The 27,744-nt window shown below is 43.1% G+C and overlaps 1 protein-coding gene across 7 annotated transcripts in view; it reads left to right on the top strand.

Moving 5' to 3' along the window:
- Positions 1 to 26,370, top strand: part of PSD3 (pleckstrin and Sec7 domain containing 3) — a 643,022-nt gene extending 616,652 nt beyond the window's left edge. For all 7 annotated transcript variants that reach the window (XM_046648392.1, XM_046648393.1, XM_046648398.1 and 4 more), the window contains 2 exons: positions 1,235 to 1,378; positions 21,401 to 26,370. In XM_046648392.1, coding sequence (XP_046504348.1) covers positions 1,235 to 1,378; positions 21,401 to 21,616 — 360 coding nt within the window. In that variant the 3' untranslated portion in view covers positions 21,617 to 26,370. The remainder of the gene's footprint in view (positions 1 to 1,234; positions 1,379 to 21,400) is intronic.
- The last annotated feature ends 1,374 nt before the right edge of the window (positions 26,371 to 27,744 follow it).

Here is a 27,744-nt window from a genome sequence, read left to right as displayed (position 1 = left end):
TCTACTTGTTCCTGTCACCTCTCTTGTTTATTTTTCCATTCACATACTCTGTAAAAACTTTTCATTGTTCTTTTCTATTTTGATGGCTTTAGACTTAGATTTTTTTCTTGTTTGACTTTTAAGACGTGCATTACAACAAATCCCTAGGATATTATATGTGACTCATAATTTCTGAACATCTTTTTTTTAATTTACAGTAATGTTATATAATCTTAGTGTCCATAATTATTCACTTTCTGGCAGTCTTTTTCACTATTCCCCTCACTCTATGATAAAATTTTTATATTTTGAAATTATGTTGGTATTATACAAAATGTATTTATCACCTGGTTTAATCAGTTCCTCTTCATATGCTTTCATCCATTTATTTCTTATTGTACACATGGAATTTACACTCAACAAGAATGTGGATAATTGACATGTGAAAGTGGGATAGTAAGCAAAGTAGTCATACGGTTTAGGAATGCAAGGGAATTCCAGTCTCTCTGTTTTATTTTTAAAATGTTGCCAAAGGGTTTGATAGTGTCTCTGGTCAGGTAGTTTTTTGCTCAGGTGATATAAATGGTGCCCCTAGAATGGAAATTCTTTGACATAGGATCGGCCAGCTTGCATTGGTGCGCAGTGCCTGTAATAATGCTGTTCAGGCAATAGTCACTCTATAGGTACATTTTAATTGAATAACTACTTTGGATCGATATAGTCGAAGGAAGTCAGAACCTCTACTTTGGAGGGAAAAAGCATAGTGGCTACATTTCTTAGAATGTCATCTGATAGCTTTCAGAGAACTATTTCTTGGTGGCACTGCTTGTCTCAAAAAAGTAAAAATTTGCAGATAGGCGCTTCATTCATTATGAGAGACGGGGGTAACTAGCAGCATTGCTGAGTGGACTTGACATGGAGAAGCCAAACTGTGTGGCCCTCAGAGTAGGTGTTTGTTTGGCTGGTGCCTTGCCTGTTGGAGTATCTCTTAGGAGGCCTGGTCTCAACTTGGTGACAGTTATCCCTGATAAGGGGCTCTGAAAGCATCTGCTTTTGTGCCAGGGGGCTCGGTTGCTGTTTTGCACAGGTGCCTGTGAACACTGGCCTGAGAGAGTCGGTAAGATGTGGCGGCAGGGCACACTGGACTGCCGTGATGGATTAAAGTCATTCCCATCATCAGGGATTTTTTAAAATACTCTACAATTTTTTATTGATTTATTTTCTCACTGCTAAATGGCTTAATAATTTTCTGCAGGAGGAACAGCTGAAATCTCATGAAAGCAAGCTGAAGCAGATTACCACCGAGCTGGCCGAGCATCGCTCGTATCCCCCAGACAAGAAAGTTAAAGCCAAGGAGATCGACGAATACAAACTGAAAGATCACTATCTGGAGTTTGAGGTATATTGAACCTACATGTAGTAAATGGCTAGACCCAGGTTATTCTCTGATTTTTCCATGAAGCATATTTTTTACAGTTACTGTCACTGTGGGAATTGGCTCTGGCTCGGGAGCTCTGGGCATGCTCCAGGTCATGGTGACCCCTCGTGTTCATGATTCTATTTAAGCTTCACACAAACATCAAAGGATAACTGTCAGTTTATGTGCTCCAAAGCAACTAGCCTGGCTGGTTGGAATAGCATGTACCTGCTGCCAGAAGGAAAACAACAGTAGATGGACATGCTGGGGTGAGCAGCTGCTTTCTATGTTTCTGCGTCTCTTCCAGCAGAGTTTGAGTCAAAAAAAGTAGAGTGGAGGAAGTGAGCTCTCGGGTGACATGAAGCGTCAGCTTCTTCCTGCTTGTTGTTGCTGTTGGGCAACACCAATGCATTTGTCCTCTGCCCCTTCCTGCCCTTCAGAAGGAAACTGGGAGATGAAGTTGTGGTACATCCATATATTATAGCAAGTATGGTTATTAAAAAGAATGGGGAGGATCCATAAACTCTGGAAAGACAGAATATTTTAAAGTAAGCTGAAAGGAGTGTATATAGTAAATGTTACCTTTAGCTAAATTTTCTCCAAAATTAGACAGTGTCAGAGTTCCACAGGATCCTCTGACTCTCCGTCTTCAGCTGCCACTTTAACACATTTAAAGTGTCTTTTTTTTAAAGTAGATAGTATATAGTCCAAAATGAACAATCAATTATTTTGTAAGTTTTCACATACTTTTTTTTTCTGTTGGGTGTGCTGGATCCATCGTTAGCTAAGCTTTTTCACTGAAGCTCTAGTCTGTTTTACGTCCCACCATCACCTCCTTCATTCCTCTTTTACCATCCTGTTCCCTGCCTGGGCTTAAAACTTAGAACCATCTCAGCACCCTCCTCCTGGTCCATGCAGTCCCTCAGAGTGGAATCAGGAGCCGAATCCCGGTGCTCTGCCTCTGCTGGGCCTCGCAGCTGCCCTTCCTCACCGTGGGCATTGCTTTTATACTTCCTCTGCTCACGTCCCAGGTTTCTCATGTCTCCCCTGAACCTGGTGGTTGCCTTCTAACTGTGTCTTCAGTTCATCCTCCATACTCCTAACACTCGGTTTTCTAAGGCTCAACCCAGATGATGGCATTCCTCTATTTTCCCCTACACCTCCCTACACAGTTTACCTTCTGAATAAAGTCCCAATCCTTAATCTGAGAGGATTTGGGTTCTGGGCTCTTTTTCCATGACAGTCCATGTGTCAGTCACATTTCTGCCCACTCTCTCCAAACACTCCTCTATGCCTTTGTTCATCTGCTTTCCCTGCCCCAAATGTTCTTCCCCTCATCTTCATTCCTGAAAGTCCTGTTCATCTTTCAAGATGTATCCCAAATCCCTCCTTTGGAAAGCCTTCTCTAAGTCTGCTCGTTGGGTTTAATCTGTTCCGGTCCTGGCCACAGCTGGCTTTATGTTGAAGTGACTTCACTATGCTTTGTGTCTACATCGTGGATCCCATAACATCTCCCCCGCAGGACGGTGAGGCCTTGCAGTGCAGGGACCTCAAGTTCACTTCCCATCTGTGCTCTGCACTGGCTTGTCGAATTAGACAGGATTTCATGAAAGCTTAAAGAAGTCTCTTCCTGACTTAGACAATTTATGCTGTAAAACGTGACATTTGATCCAATGCAAACCTATGTTCTAGTTTCCTTCGTGGTCAAGCAAGTCCTTGCTCTGGGCAGATGAAGAGAAATCTTTCTTTTATTAAAGGTATAAGTTTATTAGCAAAAACTGTGGAAGCCTTACCATCAAAAGACTTGAAAAAATGTTTTCTAAAAAAATCTAAGCAGCTCCTCTTTCCTCAGGCCTGTTCATTCTTGGGAAGGGGAGCTCTCAAAAAGCAACCATAATTCTTCACACTTCCAAAGGGCTTTCAGCTGTAGGCCCTTCTAGTTTCACACGTGCTAATTAAACTTCCCAACACCTCAGTCCCTGCTTCCAGCACCGGACACCTTGCTTTGCACCCTTGACTCTCAAGGCTGAGAGCCTGTCCCCAGGAGTGGGGGTGGCTGCAGGACCATGGCGAAGTTGCCACTGCTGGAAGCACTTCCTGCTTTGAATCTGCTGTGGTGCCCCTTTTCTGAAAATGTAATCCAGCAAGAGCCAGCATTTTCATTTTCTGATGTGAACTTAGACCAAGCTGGGTGGGGATAAGTCCTGTTTTGATCAAATTGTCACCTCAAGGAGCCCTAAGATTGCATTCCAGGACCCTTGGCTAATTAAAGTCAGACTCATCTGCTAATATGTCAAGCACCTGGGATTGGTCTGTCACGTTGCATGAACCTGTGTCTGCCACGAAGGTAGAAGTGTGCCTCATTTTATAGATGTTTATCTAAAAGGTTTTTGTAAAAGTAATCCTTTTGTTAAGGTGAATCATTATTTTTCACTATCTTAAAATTGAAGTAGTGTATCTTGTGGGGTCCACTTCACTATTGTTTGAGCCACCAGAATTTGCTGTCCTTTGTGTGCCCATGGAAGTCTTTGCATAGCACTAACTTCTTTGCCTTATAAGCAACATTCCCTGAGCAGGCCACTTCATTCCTTGAGTAGGGGTGTGAGAGTTATTGACCATTTTGTATATTTTGTTCACCACTCTGTCCTCAGCTTCTAGAACATGGACTGAGGGCTCAATACATCCTACTTGTTGAATGGATGAAATGTTATTATTGTGTATAAAAGATAACATCAGAGGAAGCAGTTCTCTGAGAAAGCTTAGTAGCTCCCCTGAAAACAAATCTGACAGGAAGGGGAGAACACAGAGCCTGCAGTTCAGTGGGAACCCCACACGGGCAGCGACAGGAAGGGGAGAACACACGGAGTCTGCAGTTCATTGGGAACCCCACTCGGGCAGCGACAGGAAGGGGAGAACACACGGAGTCTGCAGTTCAGTGGGAACCCCACATGGGCAGTGACAGGAAGGGGAGCTGTAATCCTGCCTGTGTCCTTGTCTCCATGGAAGGCTCACAAGCAGGAATTAGCTTTCTCACCTATTCCTGCAGCAAGGGCCTCCCTGGGGTTTCAGAGCAATTCTTACAGTTTTCACATCTTCATAAGGAAAAATGCATTTATTTTATTAGAACATAAAGCCATTGTAAACATAAGCACCGGGGATGGTTCCTAACTTTATGCGTTTCAGTTGTTTATGTTACAAGTTGTTTTTTGAGTACGAACAGTCCTTCATGGTGGGCCAAATTCACAGCTCTTTCTATGCTTTAGAATTTCCCAAACCCTAACTGACAGTAAATAATTAGAAATTCTGGTAAATAAGTAGGTAAAGGGTTTTTTGTGTTTTTTTTTTTTTAAGTCTACAGAGAGCAACAAGACTTCCATCTCTCTTAGCATTAGCCTCTTAGAAAAAGATTCACTTTTGCTTAAAGCAGCAAACCTCACAGAATGGGCTATGATTTACCAAATTCGTGCCTCCTTCTGTGTTGATGGTTAATTAGCGGGGAGGGGAGTTGTTTGCGTTTGAGTGACTCCGGCCCCATGCTGTGGCTGTTACTTTGTTAGAAAGTTCACTTGGGCTCTGGTCTCACTGTTGAAAGGGTTGTTAGGCATCACAAGTTCACATTAAGAAGCTCATCATCATTTCCCAGTTTCAAAAAATCAGTATCGGAACTAGCCTCACTTCCTTATAAATTAACTTATTTCTACATCATTCACTTCCCATTTCACTTTAAAATGTTTGGATTCATCTCCATGCTTCCGGTGCTTTTGGAAATTTATCAAGATGTGGGACAGATGGATGTTTGTATTGGAAATAAAAACTTAAAAAGTTCCAGCCAGTCAAAGCACTGTGGGTTGAGCTGGGCCAGGAAACTCCGAGCCCTTGAAGAAACAGCCCTTTAAAGAAATTCCCTTGATAACACTGTGGTTGGCCTCAGAAATTTGGCTTTATGTTTCTTCAGCTTTAAACACAACAGCAATTAGAAATTGAAGATACTGTTTGCTCCAGGATGTTATTAATGTAACATTTAAGATGTTTTCAGTGGCTTAAGTAATTAATTCTGAGACCTGAGTAGGGAAGAGGAGACTGTGTAGCAGCCCAAACCTTTTAAAAACATGACTGGGCTGTAAGAGGCTTATTGAAGAGGGGTCACTGAGGGTCAGCAAAACAGAGGCTCCCGCGCTTGATTGTAGTGCTGGTGGAAGACTGGCGGCCAGCACATGTGAATGAATTTTATGTGGCCAGCAGACCTAATGTCAACATGTTTTCTTTGGCCAACTCAAGGCTGTCTTTGTTTTCATTGTAATTTTAACATTTACGGAAGACAAGCAGTCTCCTCCCCACCACTCCCTATTGCTCATTTGTGTTGTTGGCCTGGCCCTGAAGGCATTTGAATTTGCCATCCCTGGTGCAGAGGCTGCAGCCAGCCACAGCTGCTTTGTTTGTTAGTTAGCTCTTTGAACTTGGGCTTTGGAATCAACTGTCCCTTCATGGTTAGAAAGTGGATCCTTCCAGGTATATGTGTTTTCAGTTCCAATCCAGCAGGAAAAAAAAGTCCTTCCCTGATGGGGTAACCCAGATGCAGAATCAAGTCCCCTTGGCTTAAGGGGCGAGAATGCAGCCCACTGCCTTTTGCCCCTTGATTTCAACATGGAGTAGCATACGCTTATGGCTTAAGAACAGACTCATACCAGCCACATGGCTAGGAAATCCAATTTTAGAAACAACAAATGTCCACTATAACAAAACATATAAATGTCTTGGGACGTAATATTTTAAATCTAGAAAATCTAGGACATTCTTGAGGCATGGTGCATCTTTTTCTGAATTTCAGTTTTTGGTGGCATATAAAATGGCATGATTTCTTCTGAAATTGACATAGTTGAGAATGAGAGCACATTCTGTTCAGCGTCATTAGGGAAACTCAAAACTGCTCATATCCAGAAGTGCACATAATATAAATTTCTAGTTGCAAACCATCGATTTTATTGTTGGGTTGTTTGTTGCATGGTGGGTGGATGGGTGGTTTGATGTATTTCTTTTTGAACAAATTCTCTAGTTGTGATCTTAGCCCTGTTTCCTCAGATTGTTCATTTTTTATTTGTCAACATCAGATAAGTAATTTTCACATTACAGACCACTTTTCCTCTCACAGAAGCAGAGTAAGGGCATATCTCAATACAGTGCCAACTGTCACAGGCAAATCCCCCTCAGAAACAAGATGATAAACTATTAATTTTTAAGTGGCCTTGCTCATGAAAGTACAAGGATAGCAGTTACCACCTTTTCCCTCCCTAGTGAAAGCAAGGGAGAAGTCCCATTAACTTACTTAGAGAAGATTAGTGCAAGTCTTGGTCTTAGTAACCTGGTCTAGCCTGGAATCCAGGGCGATCTCTACAGAAAACATCACAAAGGTATGTGTCTGGATCTGAAAAGCTAAGATATTCCAGATTAATAGAATTCTTGGGGAAATTTAAGAATTTTCTTTTGTAAGTAGAGTGCTGAGTGTTATGAGTCAAACACTAAAGAACTGGGATCAGTAATTGTCTGGGCACTCAATGTGGCTAATAATCGAGACAGTTCTTGCATTGCCATTTGGAATTGCATTTTGCGTAACATGATGAAAGAGGGCTAAGAAGCTCTGGATTTTAATCTGTAAATGATGATGTGTGCTTTTGGAGGAAGGAGAAGCTTAGTAACAGGACCCTTTGAATCACCTTTTAAATAGATGATTGAAAAGAATTAGGGCCATACCTGAGAAGGCAGAATAAACAGCCAGTCAGGTGACTTGAAATGACTCCCTGTCTTTTTTAAATCCCTCCTTATGCCTGAAACATCTGCTCTGATAGGGGTCACTGCTTTGGGTTAAGGTATTGTCTGCAGGAAAAGGGCAAATATTCATAGAGATAAAATAGTAAAATTAGGGAGAGGACTAGTCCGAGAGTTAAGGAGGCCGTTTTAGTCTTATCCTTGGTGTGTTGTTACATAGTTCTCTCTGGGCCTCAGTTTTCTGGCTATAAAAATGAGGTGGGATTGGGTAAACTAACCTATAAGGTCCCTTCCAACTCTCTATTTTTGAAGAGAGAGATGTATTAACACCAATTAGGATATTAGATTAACTCACTCTCATGAAGATCCCTAAGGGTGTTAAAATCAGAGAATATTTCGATTGGGGGATGCCAGGCGTCTAGACCATCACTACCCGACAGAGAGGCATTGCAAGCCTCATCTGTAATTCTAAATTCTCTAGTAGCTGCATTTCAAAATTAAAGGAAACAGGTGGAATTAATTGTAATGAGATTTTTTTAATTTAACGCAGTATATCCAAAATGTTATCATTTCAATGTGTAATAAGTATAAAATATTAAAGTATTTTACATTCTTTTTTCTTACTAAGTCTTCACAATTTAGTGTATATTTTACACGTAGGGCTTAAGTCAGTGCAGACTAGCCACATTTCACATGCTCTGTAGCTACGCAGGGCGAGTGGCTACTGCGCTGGCTGGCACACGTATAGACCAGACCATGCTGTCTGCTCAAAAGTCAGCCAGGTTTGGAAGGCCTGATAACAGGGCTGGGGACAGGTGTTACACTTGATTTAGGAGGTGGGAGCTGAGCTAACACCCAGCTGTTGTGCCCCTGTGAGGCTTTACGGCGGTATGCGGACGGCCTCCACCCCGATTTGGCAGTGCCTCTGCGGTACTGGATGTTTGATGTTCTGATTGTTATTTCTGCGTGGGCATAGAAGAGGAAGCCCACTCTGTGTGAGTGACGGCCTCCACCCCGATTTGGCAGTGCCTCTGCGGTACTGGACGTTTGATGTTCTGATTGTTACTTCTGCGTGGGCATACAATGAAGAGGAGGCCCACCCTGTGTGAGTGATGTCGCCTGCAGCCTTGTCATGTACTTTTTCACGTCAGGAACTTGTGAGATAGGAGCAAACCAAATATGTTTCCCTCACAAGGAAAGCTGTCATGCAAACAATATGAATCACCTCCTTCCTGGTTTCTTGGACTTTAAGTGACCCACCCACCCCCACCATCTGTTGGTTTGCTGGCTGCTAGTGCCCAATCCTTCCCTGGGTTCACTCTGGTATCAAAGCATCGAAAGGAGTATGTGTTTTTGGTTTTTGTTTTATTTTTACTCAGACTACTTTATCTCTGTCCAACTACGTTAGATTTCTTCCTACTGTTTTCTAGACGAATCTGCATGCTTTTGATGTAAGAGTTTTAAAAACTTGTTTAAGTACCTGATCTGAGATGATGAGGCTTTTTGCAGGGAGCAAACTATTGAGGTTCTTTAGGTATATCTAGTTCAAAATTACTCAATAGACTTATAGTGCAAATTTTAAATGTTTCCAAAATTTTTTTCCGAGAAATATTAGAGAAAAAAATCACATACAAACCAAGAGATGTTTGCTCTAAGAACTCTAGCACAGCATGCATTGGAAGGCTAGCAAGTGGTTCCACTCGTGACATAATCTTCTTGCAGGAGCACTCAGCAACTTGTCCACTCGTGTCCCTGCTTGAGGGGCAACTCTCTCTCACACACACACACACACACACACACACACACTAAAGAATGTGCAGGGTACTTCCACAGTAGGTCTCTTCCCTGACCAGACCTGACCTTTGGTAAAATTGGGAAATATGTAAATCATTGCCTACGTTTCCCATTTCTGATCAGTGCCCTCTTCCCCACCTGCTAGTTCACGTTTTCCTCCCAAAGATCAGTACAGTGTCTTCTTCCATATATCTTGCTTCAAGGAGCTCTCACCTGCTTGGAGAATCCTGGAAGATTTATAGCTGGAAAGTGGCCCCATGCCTTCATTCTGCCCATGTGGAACCTGAGACCTAGAGGAACTTAAAGCCCGGTCGCTCAATGTTCCGACTCCACAAGTTGGAAAATGCTTCACCGAGACAGGCTCAAAAAGATCGTAGCTTATGGTTTTTCCCACTTAAAGAGACGTTTGACCGGGTAACACAGAAGGTGTGAAACTGCTTTAAGCTCAAAAGCAATTAATAAATCTTGGGGATGAAATGTCATGGGAGATCGTAGGTAAATAGTTTAGAGCAAAGGTCTCTTGAAGCCTCCTCAAATCCTACTTTAAAAATTTCCTTAGGGGGCCCCGGCCCAGTGGCGCAGCGGTTAAGTTCACACACTGTGCTTTGGCGGCCTGGGCTTCACCAGTTCGGATCACGGGTGTGGACATGGCACTGCTTGGCAAGCCATGCTGTGGTAGGCATCCCACATATTAAGTAGAGGAAGATGAGCATGGATGTTAGCTCAGGGCCAGTCGTCCTCAGCAAAAAGAGGAGGATTGGCAGCAGATGTTAGCTCAGAGCTAATTTTCCTCACAAAAAAAAAAAATTTCCTCAGAAGACAGACCCTGTCCCCTGATGACTGCATTGTCCTTTTTGGAGCCATAGGTCTGTGACAAACAAGCTGTAGTGAAGAATTCTGGGAATGTGCTTCTGAGGGATACCTTGTAAGACTTAGGGAAGTCAAATACAATCAGAAGTGTAAACAAAACATAAACTGAAGAATTAAGAGCATGACCTGTATAAAAGTATTGTCATAGCAAACTAAAATTTTGTTTTAGACGTGAGTTCCACAAGGAAAACTTCAGTGAGAGACAGACTTTTATCCCACAGAGTTAAATTTAGCCCCTTATCCAGGTAGCAGTATTTCTCCAGCTCAAATGACTTATCCTGGGTATGTAGAAACTTAACTTCATGTCCCTGTGTTTCAAAGGACAATGTTTTTTCTATTTTGCTCAACAGCACTTTTTAATCCCATTAATCCAATCAGGGTGGATTTTCTTTGTTAGTTAATTTCTTTTTTTAAAGATTGGCACCTGAGCTAACAACTGTTGCCAATCTTTTTTTTTTTTTTCCTGCTTTTTCTCCCCAAATGCCCCCAGTACATAGTTGTATATTTTAATTGTAGGTCCTTCTAGTTGTGCCAAGTGGGACGCCGCCTCAGCATGGCCTGACCAGTGGTGCCATGTCTGCACCCAGGATCTGAACTGGCGAAACCCTGGGCCGCCGAAGCAGAGCGTGAACTTAACCACTCGGCCATAGGCCAGCCCCCGTTAGTTAATTTTATACTTGGCTATTGCCAAAGCCCTCACCCAAGGCCAAGCCAGATGGGGCCCTGGGAACAGGCATAACCAGGGCCCCCAGAGCCAGAGGCTGTGCATGACAAACCTTTGTCGGATCGCCTCCTTGACAGGTGGAGCCGGACAATTCGCTTCTTAAATTTTCCACCTAGAAAACAAAATGTGTACTGATTTCTAAGTGAGCTTTGTGGACTTTTAAAAAACAAATTCTGGGCTCAGTTTTTAAAAAAAGACAAAAATTTGGCTACTAATACAGGCTGGGTTTATAGAAATGATTTTGAGAGCTAGAGAAGCAACGTGTGAAGAATGAGAGGGGTAGCAGTGTTTTAAAAATTGTTCTCAGGGGCCAGCCCAGTGGCTCAGCGGTTAAGTGTGCACTTTCCGCTTTGGCAGCCCGGGGTTCGCCGGTTCGGGTCCCAGGTGCGGACATGGCACTGCTTGGCAAGCCATGCTGTGGTAGGCGTCCCACATATAAATTGGAGGAAGATGGGCATGGATGTTAGATCAGGGCCAGTCCTCCTCGGCAAAAAGAGGAGGATTGACAGCAGTTAGCTCAGGGCTAATCTTCCGCAAAAAAAAATAATAATAATTAGTTCTCAGCAGGAATTGAGAATACCCCTCCCTAGCAGCCCAGAGACGGCAACATTGCCTGTGAAGGTAAGGGCACCACAGGGGTCTGCCTGCTCAGTCCAGGCCGCCAGGTGGGCTCTGAGGGGCGTAACAGGACCAGGAGTGGGGACTCCACTGATAGCCATTCCGCTCTCCTTCCTCTCAGGGCCTGAGGCAGAGCTCCTTAGGGGCCGTGGAGTAGGGCTGAGTTGCCACCTGGCGAAGCCCAGAGGCCACAGGAGCCCCTGGGTGGGGAGGATGGAGCAGCAGAATGGAGGGATGACTCTCGCAAAATGCTCTCTACAAACTCAGGTCCTTTTTGTCTGTCTCAGGGCTTTTTTACTTCTTCTGCTTATATTATTATATAAAAGTAAGCTTTTTATTTTGAAGTTGTTTTTTTTAAATTTAAGTCACAAAGTGCATTTAGGGAACAGTAGAGCAGAAAGGTAGACTGAAACGAAAGAATGGAATTTACGCTTCCTCGGGCTTTCCCACGAAGCCACAAATACAAACTATACAAACTGAAAATGGGTGTACTTGCCAAAGTTAGGCAGTGCGTTACCACTGCATGCTGAAGCCTGATATGGGAGTAGCACAGGAAAAAACACTTTAAAATTTGCGTTTAAAGATGTAAATCCTAGCATAGCATTCAGATAACAACTTATAGAAAGCACTGTTTTGAACGTAATTGCTTTCTTAAGTTAGCAGGTGGTGGTGGGTGAAGCAGCTGGTCAAGGAGGCAGTCTCTGCAAGTCAGCTCTCCCTCAGCCTGTGGAGCGCCCCGTGGAGCCGGCACGCCGGGTCTGAACAAGCAGTCACTTCAACAGCTGCTGCTTGTTTTGTTTGCTTGTTTTTTATTTTTTGGTTTGCTTCTTTGTTTTCCAGTGTAGAGATGTAGGAGCAAAAAGTGTTTTACTATGTATGTGTCATTAGCTTTCTCCCCATTTCATTTTAAGATGGCTTTTTACCCTGTCTGCATGAGAAGGGGAAATGTCAGCAGGAAATGTATTCAGGATCTGATTGCTGGAGCAGAGAGGTCTGAATGCAAAGGGCAGTGCCAAGCTAAAATTGCCAGTGCAGTCTTATTTTCATTCAGGTTGTTACTATTGTATTCATGTATCAGAGGTCAAAAGGAAATAGTTTTCTATTGAATGAAATAAAAAATGGTATGCAGGGCTCAAGAGAAAAGAAACTGCTGAATCAGATGCATGTATATTTATATACGGATGTGATTAAACTTCTTTTCAAATAATATCAATAGTCGTATAGGGGAGGAAAACATTTCCCTTCCTCCTTTCTAGGTTCTTTGGCAGGCCTAATAATTAAATTGACATAAGAGACATGAACAGGAGAAAAACAAATTTAATTTTGTATGTAGGAGCCTGTGAAAATATGAGACTCCCCAAAGTAACCAAGGCAAGCAACTTTCATACTTCTGAGACAAAGAAACAATAAATTTGTGAAGAATTGACAAAACAAAGGGGTTTGGGCTTAGGGTAGCAAATTAGTGAAGAAGCAACAAGGTTTGTTTCCACAACCGTGTTGGCCTTGAAGTCCCTGTCTCTGGCGGTAAGGGTGCCTTCTGTCCTGCTCTGCGCAGGGCACCTTCACATGCAAATTTATTTCCTGCTTTGGGGGGGACAAAGGAGGGTCAACATGTCTTTCTTGCACCTGCTGTTTCTTAAGTAACTTTCATTCAAAATAATCAGTAGGCCAAAGGGGCCTATTTTAGGGTGACATATTTTGCCCCCTTCAGTTGTGATTTTTTTTTTTAGCAAGCAATTAACATTCAACCTAAGCAGCAACTTGCTTGGCCTTAAACACGCTATTTTCCATTCCTCCCAGTAGGCATTGCTGCTAGTGAAAAGGGATATTTTTTCCACATATTTGAGAAGTATTTTTATAGGTAATTGAAGACCAACTTAATAAATTAATATAACCAAAAAATGTAATGAGTTACAGAGTGAAGAAAAAACTTTATTTTAGGAGAAAAAGAACGCATTAAGCATTTGAAGTGTCTTTGGCTCTTGGTAATCAAAGAAGGCTTCCTGGAAACAGCAAACCTGAAGGAGAGTAAGAGTGTGAGCTTGCAGAACGGGCAGAACAGTGGAAAGGACGCTGAGATGTCTCTCTGCAGAGAGTAGCTCCTGGGCTTGGATTTGGTAAAATGCCGTCTGAAGTTGTTTTTCTGAGAGTGGAATTAGATTCTGCAGTTACGCTGCTAGAAACACATTCACACTGTTGGAGAACTCCTGAGGAAGGAAGCTGAACATACGGCTCTGAAATTTTTTACAATTGATCTGAGACTGAATCAGCTAGCACTAAAAAATCTTTAATGTCATGACCAAAGGCAGCCAATTGTCGCTGAGGCACATCTTCTTCTTCTCAAACCCTCTTTGCCTTTCTTGATGAAAGACACATACCCCAACGGGCTGTGTAATGAAGACTGAAGAATGATTTAGGAAAATGAAGTAATGCCGTACTTATTAGATAGTGGCAGTGTCAACACCAGGCCACCTGACCCCAAGACTTTTCTTTTCACTGCCACAGTGTTTCTCACAGACTCATTTTCTACATCCCGTCTCATTTTTAACATGTCCTGTCTGGAGCTATGTTAATTCTTGCATAATGATTACTTTGTGGCTTGAAATTATATTAATTAAAACATTTAATTTTTTTGTTTTTTCTTCTTCCCTTTTTACCACCTGGTTATGAACATTATTGTCAGGACAAAAGCATAAAACTTCAGTATTGTTATTATTTATTTGTTTAATGTCAGCAGCAGATTCCTTCCTGTGTTAATATTGATGAGGGAGCTTAGAATCATAGGTTAGTATCAAAGTATTTACCCAATGGTAAATGTGATCCTGATAGAGTACATGTAATTAGATATCAGAATGATCATGAAGTGAATGCAGATATAAATAAGCATTGACAAATCCTTATCTTTTTAATGAATGCTTTTGTTAGCAGGGTAAATTTAAAGGCTGTTCTTCAAGATAGAATGAGATCTGGTAACCATCCAGATAGAGAACTACCATAGTCTCCATACAGTGGTTCAGTTTCTCACTTTATCTTTTAAGGTCAAACTGGTTAATAAAACTTTGTATTCAGTTACTACTACATAAGAGATGCTCAGAAAATATGTCTCTGTTTTACGAACCACAAAGGTAAGGTATAAACTGATGCGGGGTCGGTGAGCCGAGGAGTCGAAAGAAAGATTTCTTAGACTCTCAAGATCTGGCAGTAGTGCTCTTTTATTTAGAGAATAGTGTGGAATAGCATGGGGACAGGACCCATGGGCAGTCAGAGCTTCTGCTGCCGCCGCTTCTGCTGCCCCCGCTGGCATGGGGACAGAGCCCATGGGCAGGCAGAGCTGCTGCTGCTGCCCCCGCTGGCATGGGGACAGGACCCACGGGCAGTCAGAGCTCCTGCTGCTGCCCTGAGTTGAGGGTTAGGGCTAAATTTAAGGCATAGGTATATGATTCATCTCTTTACAAGACAAAGGAAAGAACATGAAAAAAAGTTAAAATGGTATCAGTGCAGGTGGGGTCTGGTCATTGAGTGATCCCATGACTTTTAGACAAGAATCAAATCGGATTAAGTAAAGGTTAGAAAGGTTAGACGCCACCACCCTAAACCAGTTACATGAGATTGCCAGACAGCAACCAACTTAAGTTCTTGCCTTCCCCATTAAGAGCTTCTAGAGATAAGACCATTCCCCCTTCTTCCTGGCAGAGAGGGAGACATCTTCACAGATAGAGGTTTCCCTTAGAAATGTAAATGTTTCCCAACAAAGGGGCAAACAAATTCCACTCCTTGGAGCCTGAATCTCATCTGTAGTTTTAAAACTAACCAGCCTAAAAATCCTCATCATAAGCCATTTTAAAATTAAGCAGCCTAAAAATCCTCATCATAAACCATTTTAAAATTAAGCAGCCTAAAAATCCTCATCATAAACTACTTCTCTTTCTCTGTGGAGAGAGTGCCCCAGTCTTAAGCATGCAGCCTGACCCTCCATGGGCTGTGCAGGGTTTGCCGTGCGTCCTGACAGCCACAGTCAAGTGGATGTGGGTGTGGGGAGGACATGGACAGGTCTTTGCTGAGTGGCGGCTCAAGCCTCAGTGCTGCCACACAGTGTCAGACCTTAGTGTTTTTGTGAAACATGGCAATGGTGTGTAGGGGAGGAAGACATTTCCTCTACCCACTCTAGGTCCTTCTGCTGGCCCGGCTACAAATTAAATTCACATGAGACAGAATAACAGGAGAAAATTAAACAAAGCTTTATAACATGTATAGCATGGGAGAGACCCAGAAAAACTGAGTAACTCATCAAAATGGTGGAAGCCCTCCCCTTAAATACCATCCTCAGCTAAAGACAAAGGAGGGTGTTGGGGGCAGGGAGGGTCAGTTGCAGGAGATCACCAGACAAGCACAGTAAACAAGAGTCAGGTGATTATGCAGATTTAAGTCCTTGCCTTCCGCATTGATAAGAATTTCTAGAGATAAGATCATCCCCCCTTCTTCCTGGTACAGAGAGGGAGACACCTTTATAGATGGATATTTCCTTTACAAATGTAAATTTCTCTTTACAAAGGGTTAAATTCTGCTTTTCAGAGTTTCTCTCATGTCTGCAGTTTTTAAAAGTAACCAGCCCCAAATAATCCTCATGCCAAAGAGACATATCTTGGGGTGGCCAATTCCAGTCCCCCACAGGTGGAACACTGAAGGTCAAAGTATGTCTCCTGACGCACTGGCTGAGGAACTCATCAGGCATCTACCTCTACGTCTATATCCATGTTATTTTTATTTTTCTAGAATTTGTCATATTGGGAGTTCAAAATGTTTTCTGCTAGATATGAGAAATTTTATTTTCTTATATTCGTTCTTTCCATGCATACATTCATCAGATGTTTACTCAGTGTGTACTGTGTCTTCTCCGTGCTGGGGATACATTAGTGCACAAGAACGAAGGCCCCCTCGTGCAAGTGCATGCTGGTACTGGCACGGTGAAGATAAGCAGGATTCTTTTGTAAATGAAGTCGAAGGCTGATGGTGAGAAGTGCGGAGGAGAAAAATGAAGCCATAAACAGCAATAAAAGTAGGTGTTTTTTTAGATTTGGATTGCCAGGGGAAGGCCTCAGTGTAAAGGTGACATGTGAGTGAAGAGGGAAAGAGGTGAAGGAGGGAAGGGAATAAGCCCTGTGGATTCCTGGGGGAGGTGATTTTTGGGCAGTGAACAGCAAGCACCAAAGGTCCTAGAGAGGAGTGCGTCTGCTGCATTCAAGGAGAGCAGGAGGCAGAGTGGCTGGCGACAGTGAGCACCAGGAGAGCACCGAGAGATTAGACCAGAGAAGGGCGAGGAGGGTTGGCACAGGTTAGGGGTTTAAAGGCCATTGTAAGGATTTGAGGTTCGGAAGGACTTTTAAGAATGAGAAGCCACTGGAGCTTTTTGAGCAGAGATGACAGGCTCTGACTCACCTTTAACAGATGACGTCTTTTGGGAAGAGTGTGCGTGAGGGGCAAGGGCGGAAGCCAGGAGACCAGTTAGGCGGCTATTGCAATAATCCAGGTGCACGATGCTGGTGCTTGGTCCAGCCTGAAGGCGTGGAGATGGTGAGAAATGGTGTGACTCTGAGTATGTTCTGAAGACAGGAACAGGACTTGCTGACAAAATGGATGTGGGGTATTAGAGAAAGAGAAAACTCAAGGGCTGAAGTTTTTATTGTCAAATTTCATTCTTCAGGATTTTAGACGTGTCTCTAAGCCTGCTCCATAAATACTAGAATACCAGTCATTCCGTAACTGGTATCGAACTCTCAGTTTTTGGTTAACTCCTCCACTCTCCTAGACATCTTGCATGTTGTAGGCTTATAGGGAAGAACTGAGAGCACTGGACTCCAGCGCCCGTAGAGGTTAAGCAATTGATATAAAACTACTAATGAAATAATAAAATAGCCATTGATTTAATATTCATTATGTGACCACAGAATGGCCTATAGTGGGTAATGTCCGTCAATAATTTGTCAAATATTCAGAGAAAACCCAACAAAGCTATATAACACCAGTGCCTATTAATCAAGCATATTTTTTCCTAAATAAAATTGACAGGAACAGCATGTACAACTCAATTGGGATATTTTTTTATGAGTGAGACCAAGCTGAGTTTTGACCATTTTATTAGCTAAGAATGCTTTTGGCTGCAGATAACAGAAAACTTGACTAAGTGTTTAAACAGTGTAAACATTTTTTATCTCACTTAAGAAAACTGGAAGCGAATGGTTATTGGCTGCTAAGTCTTGCCATTAAGGATGTATGATCTTTCTAAATTTCCAATTTGCTATTCTTGGCACATTGGCTTTTTTGTTTTCATGCTTATCATTTTATGGTCTCAACATGGCTACCTGAACTCCAGACATTCTGTCTCCCACCTTCTGTCAGGATAGCAAAAGCTGTCACAAAAGTACCCTCGTCAACTTCACCTTACATGTCATTCGTCACATCTAGGCCACATGGCTGCAAGGTTGACTGGCAAAGCAAGTAAGGGTTATCATGTCTGGTTGCAACCATGATGTCTGTCCTGGGCCTGGGCACACTGACGTCCTCAATAAAAATCACAGTTCCATTAGTGTGAACGAGGCTGCTGGGGATGCGCACACAGTGTCTGCCACATTGTCCTCCAGCTTCCCTGGCCAAGATTGACCATTTGAATATGAGCATCAGGTTTTCAGTCTCTGAGCTGGTGCATCATAGACTTAAAATGTGGTTTACAAATAACACTTGCTGCTGCTTCTCTGCTTTTCCTTACCAGCTTTAACTTAAAACTTACATTTCACAACTGATCTTAGAAAAATGATAAGAATTCTGTCTTCTCTGAAAGGAGGAAGGGAAATAAAACCCCCCAAAGATTCCACATGGTTGCCTAGGTAGGAAGAAGTATGACCTTCCCACCCCCAAAAAGGAGAAAACCAGGAGAGAGCCGTGAAGCCGGGACTTTTACAGCTGTGTTCATCCCCATGCTCTTCGGGGCTTCGCTCAGAGCTGTTGTTCTGTGCTAGGAGCAATCTTTTCTTGGCCCCGAAGCCTCTGGAATGAGATCCACATACTTAGATGAGTCTCTTGTCCCAGAGGGTGTGGTTGGAAGCAGTGCCACAGAAGAGCTCTCAGATCTGGGGTGCGTTCTCTTAAAGGACTGTGAACAGGCATTTGCTTTGGCTTCAGAGAACGGCAGCAAGCAAAGCTCTGTTACCAGGTGTCGCAGCCTCTGCCCTGAGAAGCTTTGTAGCTCAGAATAGAGCACGGACCCTTGGAAGCTCATAAACCCCTGGGGATTCCTTGTCCTCGTTTCTCTTCCAACAGCCGAGCTCTCCTCCCTTCCCGTCCCTTTCACCTTGTTTGTCTTCTCTTCTGATGAGTCACGAACGTACTGCTGCTCCTCTGTGCTGACCTTTTGTTTGTTGATTAACACACTGATGTAATTTATTGAAGGCTACAGTTTTGCAGCTGGAGCTATAGAACGAATGGATGAAATAGTTTTCTTTCATGTATTTTTCAGATGAATTTTCCTGGTAATATCAGTTTCTTCGAAGACTAGTAGAAAACTGGCCTTATCACCTTCTCTCATTTTGTTCCCTTTCAAGTCACCTCAAAAAATTATCCTTCATCCCCCTTTCACTGTATAAATGCCCCAGCTTTGTGAAATAGCATGCCTTACAGTGGTGGTCTGAATCTATTTTTAAACTGCTTTTAGATCGTTTTACTAAACCTTGTTCATATTGGGAGTAATCCTTTCCTCCATTTTAATCTTGTCACCAAGGCAGGTTAGAGACAGATTTAGTAATAAATTCCTAGAATGACTAGAACTTTCAAACTAGTATGCCCTTTGGATATTGTCTAGTTCAATCGTCTGATTCACTGATGCACAGACTAATGTGTAATACTGATGACATATTTTTTTATTAGCAGATGCCCTTCTTAAACCCTTATGTAGCTTTCTGAGATAAGTTTAGTCTTTTATTCTTTTACTTTGTTACCTCTTTATTAGACTTAGAATGTGCATCAATTAGTAATGCTTTCAGCTGCAATTAACAGTACCTGAGAAAAAGTGGCTTAACCCCTAAGGATATTTATCATCCATACTTAACAGGGTATTCAGAGGTAGTAGGGAATCTGAGAGTTGGATCCAGCTCACTGAGTCATCAAGAACCCAGGCTCTTTCTGTCTTTCCAATTTTCCTCCGGCCTAGCTTGTTGTCCTTTGTCTTCACGCCTGCTGCCCCCATGTCACAGGGCGCAGCTTTAGGAAACGCACCTATGTCAAGGAAAGAGTAAGAGTGAGGGGCTAGCACCAGTGGCTTCTCCTCTAAATCCTGTCCGTTTAATCAGGGAGCAAAATACCTTTCCAGAAGCACCCCAATACACTTCTCCTTACATCTTATTGACCAGAATATCACATGGCCCCACTTAGCTGCAGGAGGGGCTGGGGAAGTATGGGGTTTTATCAACCTTTGTAGTGGGAGGGACATTGGAGGAGAGGGGTTTGAGAGTGGCTTTTGATTGGCCAAACCAACAGTGTCTGTCAGAGTAGTCATCTTAAACACTGCATTCACCTGTATCTTTTCCTGCCCATTCACCCAAAACTTACGAGCATCGGCCCTCGAGTCAGACTTCCAGAGTTCACATCCCAGCTTCACTTCGTTGCTGACTCTGACTTGAGGCTTCCCTCTGCTTGTGTTTCCTTTACTGTAAGACAGGGTTAATAAGACACCAATTCCATATGATGATTACATTAATGGCCTGAAGTTAGCACGTGGCACTCCATAAATGTCATCATCGCCACCCACCAAGGCTTAGCACTCCCACATAGATACCAACCAAGCCCAGAGCAAGCTTCATGACTGGCAGTTTTTTCCCACTTTTGAACAAAACAACTTGAAAGAGTAGCTTCAAGTAGCTTGAACTTCATAATTACTAACTTAAAAGTGAGATATACAAAATCTCAACCTGATTAGAAAAATCCCTAAAAGATTTCCAGTCATAACAGAATTTGCCTACCTTTATTGGGATGATTTATAACTGCCACGTTTCCTTATTTAGAAATAAAACACTTTAGGCCTTCTGTAAATCCTTTATGTATTCAAGCAGTATGGTGAAAGACTTATTTTGATTTGAATCCATCAAATCAAGAATCTGAGACTCTTCTGTAATCTGCAATATATATATAATAGTTCTATAGAGTGACTCAGCTGGAAACTTTAAAAAAAAAACCAGCACCAAGTAGAGTTACAGACAGAAATCTCTGCAGTGTCTTCTCAGTTAGACAGGAGAATCCAGGAGCTGTTTAAACATAGGAGATACTCAACAGATAGTTGTTGATGAAAAAAAATTTGTAGAATGCAAAAACATCAGGAAATAATTTCAAGTTTTCCAGGAAACCATAGTACTCTAGAATTTGGTAATCCTAGCATAAAAGCAATGGCGAGAACCCCAGAGCAGCTTCTAGAAAGAATTGTGGTCTTATAGGGGACTGGAGAGTAGGATCATCATAGACTCATTCCTCAGGGGGAGTCTTTGCAGAGCTACAGGAGCAGGAAAGAAAGTAAGTGACCATGTTCCAGTGAGGGTCAAGTGAGGCCACGGTCCTGGAGGAAGCTCAGGTGACCACAGGACTGAGCCCCGGGAGCCATCCACTCGCCAAAAACCCGAGGTCACAGCTTCCACCCTTCTTGTGCCTGAGGGATCAGGAAGCACGTCTTCCATCTAACAACCCGTAATTCCAAGTTGACATTCCTTCAGAATGCAGAACAAATAAGGACAACAAAAATTCTGTCTTTATTTCTTAAAATTTTTTTTTTCCTTTTGGTGAGGAAGATTAGCCCTGAGCCAGCACCTGTCACCAGTCTTCCTCTTTTTGCTTGAGGACGACTGTCACTGAGCTAACACCTGTGCCAGTCTTCCTCTATTTTGTATGTGGGACACTGCCACATCGTGGCCTGATGAGTGGTGTGTGGGTCCACGCCTGGGATCAGAATCAGTGAACCCCGGGCCTCTGAAGTGGAGCACGCAAACTTCACCACTCCGCCACGAGGCCAGCCCCTTTATTTCTTATCTAAATGAATGGACCCATCAGCCGGTCTCCGGTAGCTGTTGCCCACTTTGGGGAATGAAGTCGAGTCGTCAGCAGCCAGTCCCGTTCTCCAGGTGGTTAACACATGAGTGTGTCGCACATACGCATTTGTGAACAGTGTACTGACAGCCATTCTTCTCTGCCTTTCCCTCCAGAAAACCCGTTATGAAATGTACGTCAGCATTCTGAAAGAGGGAGGCAAGGAGCTCCTGAGGAACAGTGAAGGCGAGGCCGCGGGGCTGAAGAAGTCACATTCCAGCCCGTCGCTGAACCCAGACTCCTCTCCCGTCACTGCCAAGGTCAAGCGGAACGTGTCAGAGAGGAAAGATCACCGACCTGAAACAGCAAGCGTTAAGCAAAAAGTTACTTAGAATCCGCCTAGGACCAGGATGCTGGTCATGGGGAATAGAGTTTTTCAAGATCCTTCTGGTAAATCCATGAGTATATTTTAAAAAAAAAAGTCTGTGACTGAATGGTGCATTAGTAACCTTTTCTATTGTATATTTTTGTTAGTTTCTGTACAGATTGTCTCCTTGCTCTTGATTTCTTTGCTTTGATGATTTTTGCTACTTGGTAACTAATGCACCTTTTCTGTGAGGGGAGGGACCACGATTTCAGAATGAAAGCCGTCTCACTTCTCCTTTGGTTTTCTCTTGTTTGCACTCTACTCAGTTGTTTTATGTGTTCTCAAATCAGCTGTTATACTTTTTTTTAAGGTTAAAAAATTTAATCCATTGTGAAACCCTTAACTGGACAAACTTTGTAGTTTAGTGAATTCTAGCCGGAGTTAATAGAAACCTTTATATGTGAAATCTTGCCCGGTCACAGAGGTGGAACCGAGCACTCACAGAGGTTCAGCCGAGAATTACAGTTCTGGGAGTCGAGAGGCCCGCGGGGGTGCAGCTCTACCTGCATCTTAGCGCTTCTGTTGAGGTCGGACCCTGCTGGAAGCAGGCAGAGGGGGTGTGAAGGTCGCAGGACAGGGAGCTCAGGAAGCACTAGCTTGCCAGAAGTGTCGACTCCCTTTCAGCCAAGCAAGGGAAGAGGAAGTGGAATCTTTTCGTTGTTGAAGGTTGCCAGGAAGATGACAGCACGTTCCTGTGGTTCTGTCTAGGACCGTGGGGGCTGCACCAGTGGGCGTGTGTGTGGCCTGCAGGAAATTGTCCCCTTGCTCCCACAGGGTCTGGACCAGGGATGCGGACTCCTTCCTGTTGTCACACCCTGCCATCCAGGAATTAGATTCTTTTCTATGTTATATAGGCATGGTGTTATCTCCTGGCTGTAAGAATATTGGGGTCTTCCTAATGCAATAATGTGGGAAAAGGACCCCCTTTTGTTCTTTTCCTAAAGAAAACAAAATAAGAAAGGAAAAAGTAGCTGCAGTTGCCGGCAACGGAATATTGATTCTTTAAAATCAACTTGAAAGTAAAAAATAGTCTGAATGAATTATGGTTGGAAAACTGAGGAATCTGCTGTTGCATATGCAAAGTTACTTAATTTACTCTTATCTCAGCCTCTTTGATAGCCACTTGACTTTGCTACTACTGAACTTTCTCCTAAAAATAGACACTTTATTTTAAATCATTTCTTTCTGTCTTCTCGAAATAGTTCTGTTAACCTTACAGTCACGAGCCTGTTGGAATGAGGTCCCTCTGGAATTCAGGGTGATAAACAGGACATTCTCTCGTGGAGGAAGACAAGAGTGAAAACTGAGCCCACGGTGAATTAGAACTTTCTGATTTTGAAACCTGTGAGCCTGAAATCTGTAATCCCCACAACTTCAGAACTATGGAATCACTTTGAATACTCTTTCCCTCCCACAGAAATTTCCTCTGTTCCACTCAGTTTATTAATTAAAGGTACTCTGACCAAAGAAGTAGGGACTCCGCGTGAATAGCATGGTTCCAGCGAGTTAGAGAAGACCCACTGTTAAACCGTGGTGGTGTCTAGTGGGGTGGTGTTCTGACTCAGAGGGTTATCTATTAACATTTACTTCCTTCACCCGTATGAATGCCCATCTTTGCTGGTGCCCAGGAAAGAGAAAGGCCTCTCTGAGGTGGCAGCTGCTTGCTTTGTGATAAGTATTTTGCCTCACCTTTGAAAGACTCACTCTGACTCTCTGTCTTGTTAGGTAAAGGGATAGATTCAATTTATGTTTCAAAACAGAAGCAAACAGGGTAGTGGCCAATATGGCCCATGTACCTGATTCATTTTCGTAGCTTCTGACTAAATCCAAGATTTCCACAAGGGAATCATCTTTCTTCCTAGAATCTGAATAATCAGCCTGTTTGTTTTCTGCCTACATATATATCCTAAGCAGAGGGGAGAGAGGTACCTAGACTCTGTCATCTCTGAGCTTCAATAACTAAAGAAAAATAACCATCCCTGACTGGCTTGAACGTGTTGGCCCACAGTGTGAGTGTGTCTGTGTATAGAATGTCTCTGTGTATTTTACTTACAGTGTGTAATAGACATGGAATGGTACTTGTTACGTGTTGCTGACATTTAGAGTGGTTCTGAGATACTCGGCTAGCATCAGCACCACGACAGCCTTGTTCCCATTGTATGACTCTCTCATGCTAACGCAGGAGCCTCTGGCTGTGCTCGTAGATAGTGGGTAAGAGGGCACTTTGGAAGCTGTGGATACTCTCTTTCCATAGTTTATCTTTAAAAACAACTGCAAAGATTATTTTGAGAGCCAGGATCCCAGATAGCCCTGGCATGATATTGTCCATCTTTAGGTGATGGGCTGAGAACACTCTCTGAGCCCTCTGAAATGTTAGTGTCTGTTGTCAGTGTACTCAGCAGGCCAAGAGTTTATCCTATAGGAGGAAATGCCTCTGATGTGACTAGATTCTGAAAATCTTGCCCATAGCCAACCACATTTTCTTTTGTGGTAATTTCTTTCCTATGGTATCTGGTCAGAAGAAATTGAAGACGTTTCCTTCCACAGCCTGCTGCCCATTCACGGTACAGGGGAGTCACCTCCTCCTCTCCTTCCGAAGGGACGCCCCCTCCCCACGCCCACTCCTCACCCCAACCTCAGCACAGGAGCCTTGGGATTTCTCTCATGTGACAAATCATTATTCCTCTACACATTTATACACTTAACATTAATTTTTAGTATAGAAAATCTGATAGTCATCAAAATACCTTGGTAATAGTCTTGTTGCCAAACTGACCATGGAAGTGGCCCACGTGTCAGATCCGTGAGTGTCTCGGGGTTCGTTCTCCCACCTCACAGGCTGACTTTTCCAGGAGGTGTCAGGAATTCCTTGGTGGCAGTCAAAACTTAATTCCTAGCATGCAGAGTCCTTATTTTATTGCCAGGCCATACACATTATTCGAAGTGTGCTTTTTAAAAACATCATTTTGCTAAGTCTTAGTAATGCCTAATTAAACCAAGCAATACTTCTGTGCATTTTAGTTAGTCTCAATCAAACCAGCCCGTGGGAGAGTGCTGTGGTGGCGCTGTGTTCCGGCTGTGTGTAACCTTTTCTGTCGCTCTGAGGTAGGGAGGGTAGAAAGCAACTGTGTTAGGCCCTCCCTGCTCCTCTGACTGTTACAGTTCAGAAGACAAGCACTGCTTCCTAGTCAGAGTGCTAGGAGGGAATTCATTCTAGACTAGGAGGACTGGCTGGCTTTCCAGGGCCAGGCTAGGGGTGGTTCTGTGGCCAAACCGCAGAGCTTCTGAGGCTGGAGAAGGGTTTACGTCACCACCAGCAGGGAGGCCCTTTTGCCGCCTAGGCGCAGTTACACGGTTTCACTGGTCCTGCCCGCTGCCCCCGCTGTCAGGCAAAGGGCCCGGGACAGCGTTCTTCGCTAAGGCAGGGCCTGCTGTCACGGTGAGCCAGCAGTGTCTCTCCTCTGCCTTTATCCTCGGTCATAGACAGTTGAAAGAAAACCGACCTTAAGGAAGTTTCTCCGTGGTCTTACCATCAAGGCTTTCTTGTGTTTAGTTAGTTGTCCTTGGGATTTGAGCTCCTTTGGCATTTTTCCTTGTAGTCATCAGTTAGCTTTGTTAAACCTCAATTCACAGGGAGCATTTTAGCCTTGTAGGTCCAGTCTCTGTAGTTTAGCTCTTATGGACCTGGTCAAATTTCAGCAGGTTGGTGGCCACCTTGCTTAATTTCAGCCCCGAATAGTCCCTTCTTCACTTTTCAAATGACAGAATTTTTTCCAACTGTAAAATTAGCTCTGTTAAACAAAGAACCCAAGTGGCATGCTAGGACTTGTGAAAAGTGGAGCCTGCTCTGTCGCTAACAGTGCGGCTGTGGGTTTGAATAGCATCTGCTTTTCTCGCAGAGCATCTGTTATTCTGACAGAAAAGGGTCGGTCAGCTGTGCGGGCAGATGAGCCTCTGGGCCCACCTTGCTCCAAAGCTCCCTGGCTGGCTGTTCTCCCAGGCCAGGCCACTCGTCTGCCCCAGCTCCGGCTTGTCACATCCTACACCATCAAGTCGTCCAGAGGACGGCAGAGATCATAGTTCACCACAAAATAATCCCCACAGGTGACAGAGCAGTGCTTTTCATTGCCTCTCTCAGATTCCTTTCAAACTTCGCACTCTGAAAAGGAGGGCTGAAGTCCAAAGTCATTGGCATTCTCCTTTTGTACCTACAGTATCCGAAACCGAGTGGGCAGCCTTCTGCTGAGGACAGGAGCTGGCCCTTTGCATGCAGGGAGAATTTCTTCAATAGGGAGAATGTCAGGAAATACTTGAATCTGCATGACGGTTGTTGACTTGAATGCAACAGCAAGAAAATATTGCAAGTATCTGTATATACAGTAGGTTTCCTTAAGTCTCTTTGGCTCATCCTTTGTAATTTATCTGTGTATCGGTAGTATTGCAGACCTTTCGAGAATATTCATATAGATAGTATGTCAGACATCAAAGAAAATGCCTTCTGTCACCTGCCAATGTTGTACTGTGGGTATTTATAGTTGTATGTATATGTATCAATGTGTAGATTGTCTATCAGTATATGGTATATGTATATCAAATTTATTTTTGTTCTAATAACCAGTGTGATATGAAAAGTAAAAACCTCATAGGATTGAGTATATAATGCAGTTATTGGGAGTATATATAATGGTACTGTTTTATTAAACTTAAATTCAAATGATATTTTCATTAAATTTTTTTAATAATAATATTTTATGCTAGAAAATTCCATCTTTGAGCTTTGAGTCACCAGGGCAACAATGATCTGCACTAACTTTGGGCAACTATTTCAATGTACTGTGTATAGTAAGGTAGCTCATTATAATTTGGGATACACAGAACGAAGAAGAAAAACAGGCAGCCTGTGCAGCCTTAGCAGCTTCAGTATTCAGAGCACTCAAAGTCAAATGGACAATTTGGGGCTTATTACAAAGTGTGATGCTTTAAAGCACACGTTCTTTATTGTTGTAATTAGTCCAGAAAAATAGCTTTCCGAAGAGTTAGGTCAGTACCCACCGTTTCATTTATGGACCTGCGTCTACTTTCCAGTGAGTCAAGCCCCTCTCCGGGCGCCGCGTGCTTACCCTCTTTACTGGGAAGAAATATTGCAGTGTACAGTATGTCAGGGCTCCCACACCGGGGCACTGCATTCTAGGTGTGCAGTTGCACAAATTACCCTCTGGTGTCACAAGTAAAAGAACTTAGGACAGGCTGTGGACCAGGTTCAACCTTTATTTAATATTTTCATATTTAGGTCTCTTTTCCTGCCTCTCCCCAAAGAAGAGCCACTGGCCTTAGTAGTTTGAGCTTACTGCTTATCTTACAGCGTGTAAATAGATAACTAGGGATTAAAGTTCTGCTGGCCAGCATGTTTGGTGTATTTAAAGCAGCACTGCGTGTGTGTGAGTGACGGGGTGAGTGCCGTGCGTTTGTGTAAACAGGCTGCCTCGTGTTCTCGGTGTCTGACTCAGAGAGCTGGACTGCGAGCAGGCCACTCCACAGCTCCAGGCTGCAGTGGGGTGTTGGTAGTTACACTCGAGTTTTTATATTAGCTCTAGAGTCTCAAAGTATTTTTCCAAATATCTCATATTTCCTAACTTGTTCTTGACGTGCAGTGCACTGGCTCTGTGACTGACGAGCAGGGTCTTTGTTTTGCAAGAATGTGTTTCCTTCTAAGAATTATAGTGATTTGCAAAAACATCCATTTGATTCAGAAATCATTTACAAAAGGAGTAGCAAAAATAAGTTTTATTTTGGGCCTTAATCATTTGAAATGTTTGAACTTTAATATAAAGCCATGTAGGTTATAAAGCCAGGTAACCATGTGGCATGGATAGTAATGTCCACTCTGTAGAGAGGATATATGCACATTGATTGTTTATGACATTAGGATACTTTTTTGTTTGTTTAAAGATTGGCACCTGAGCTAACATCTGTTGCCAATCTTTTTTTTTTTCCTTCTTCTCCTTCCCAAAGCTCCCCAGTAGTTAGTTGTATACTCTAGTTGTGGGTCCTTCTAGTTGTGGCATGTGGGACGCCGCCTCAGCATGGCCTGAT

The sequence above is a fragment of the Equus quagga genome, chromosome 22 (assembly GCF_021613505.1).
Source record: "Equus quagga isolate Etosha38 chromosome 22, UCLA_HA_Equagga_1.0, whole genome shotgun sequence".
NCBI classification, from domain to species: Eukaryota; Metazoa; Chordata; class Mammalia; order Perissodactyla; family Equidae; genus Equus; species Equus quagga.
This window is presented reverse-complemented; position numbering and strand designations above follow the sequence as displayed.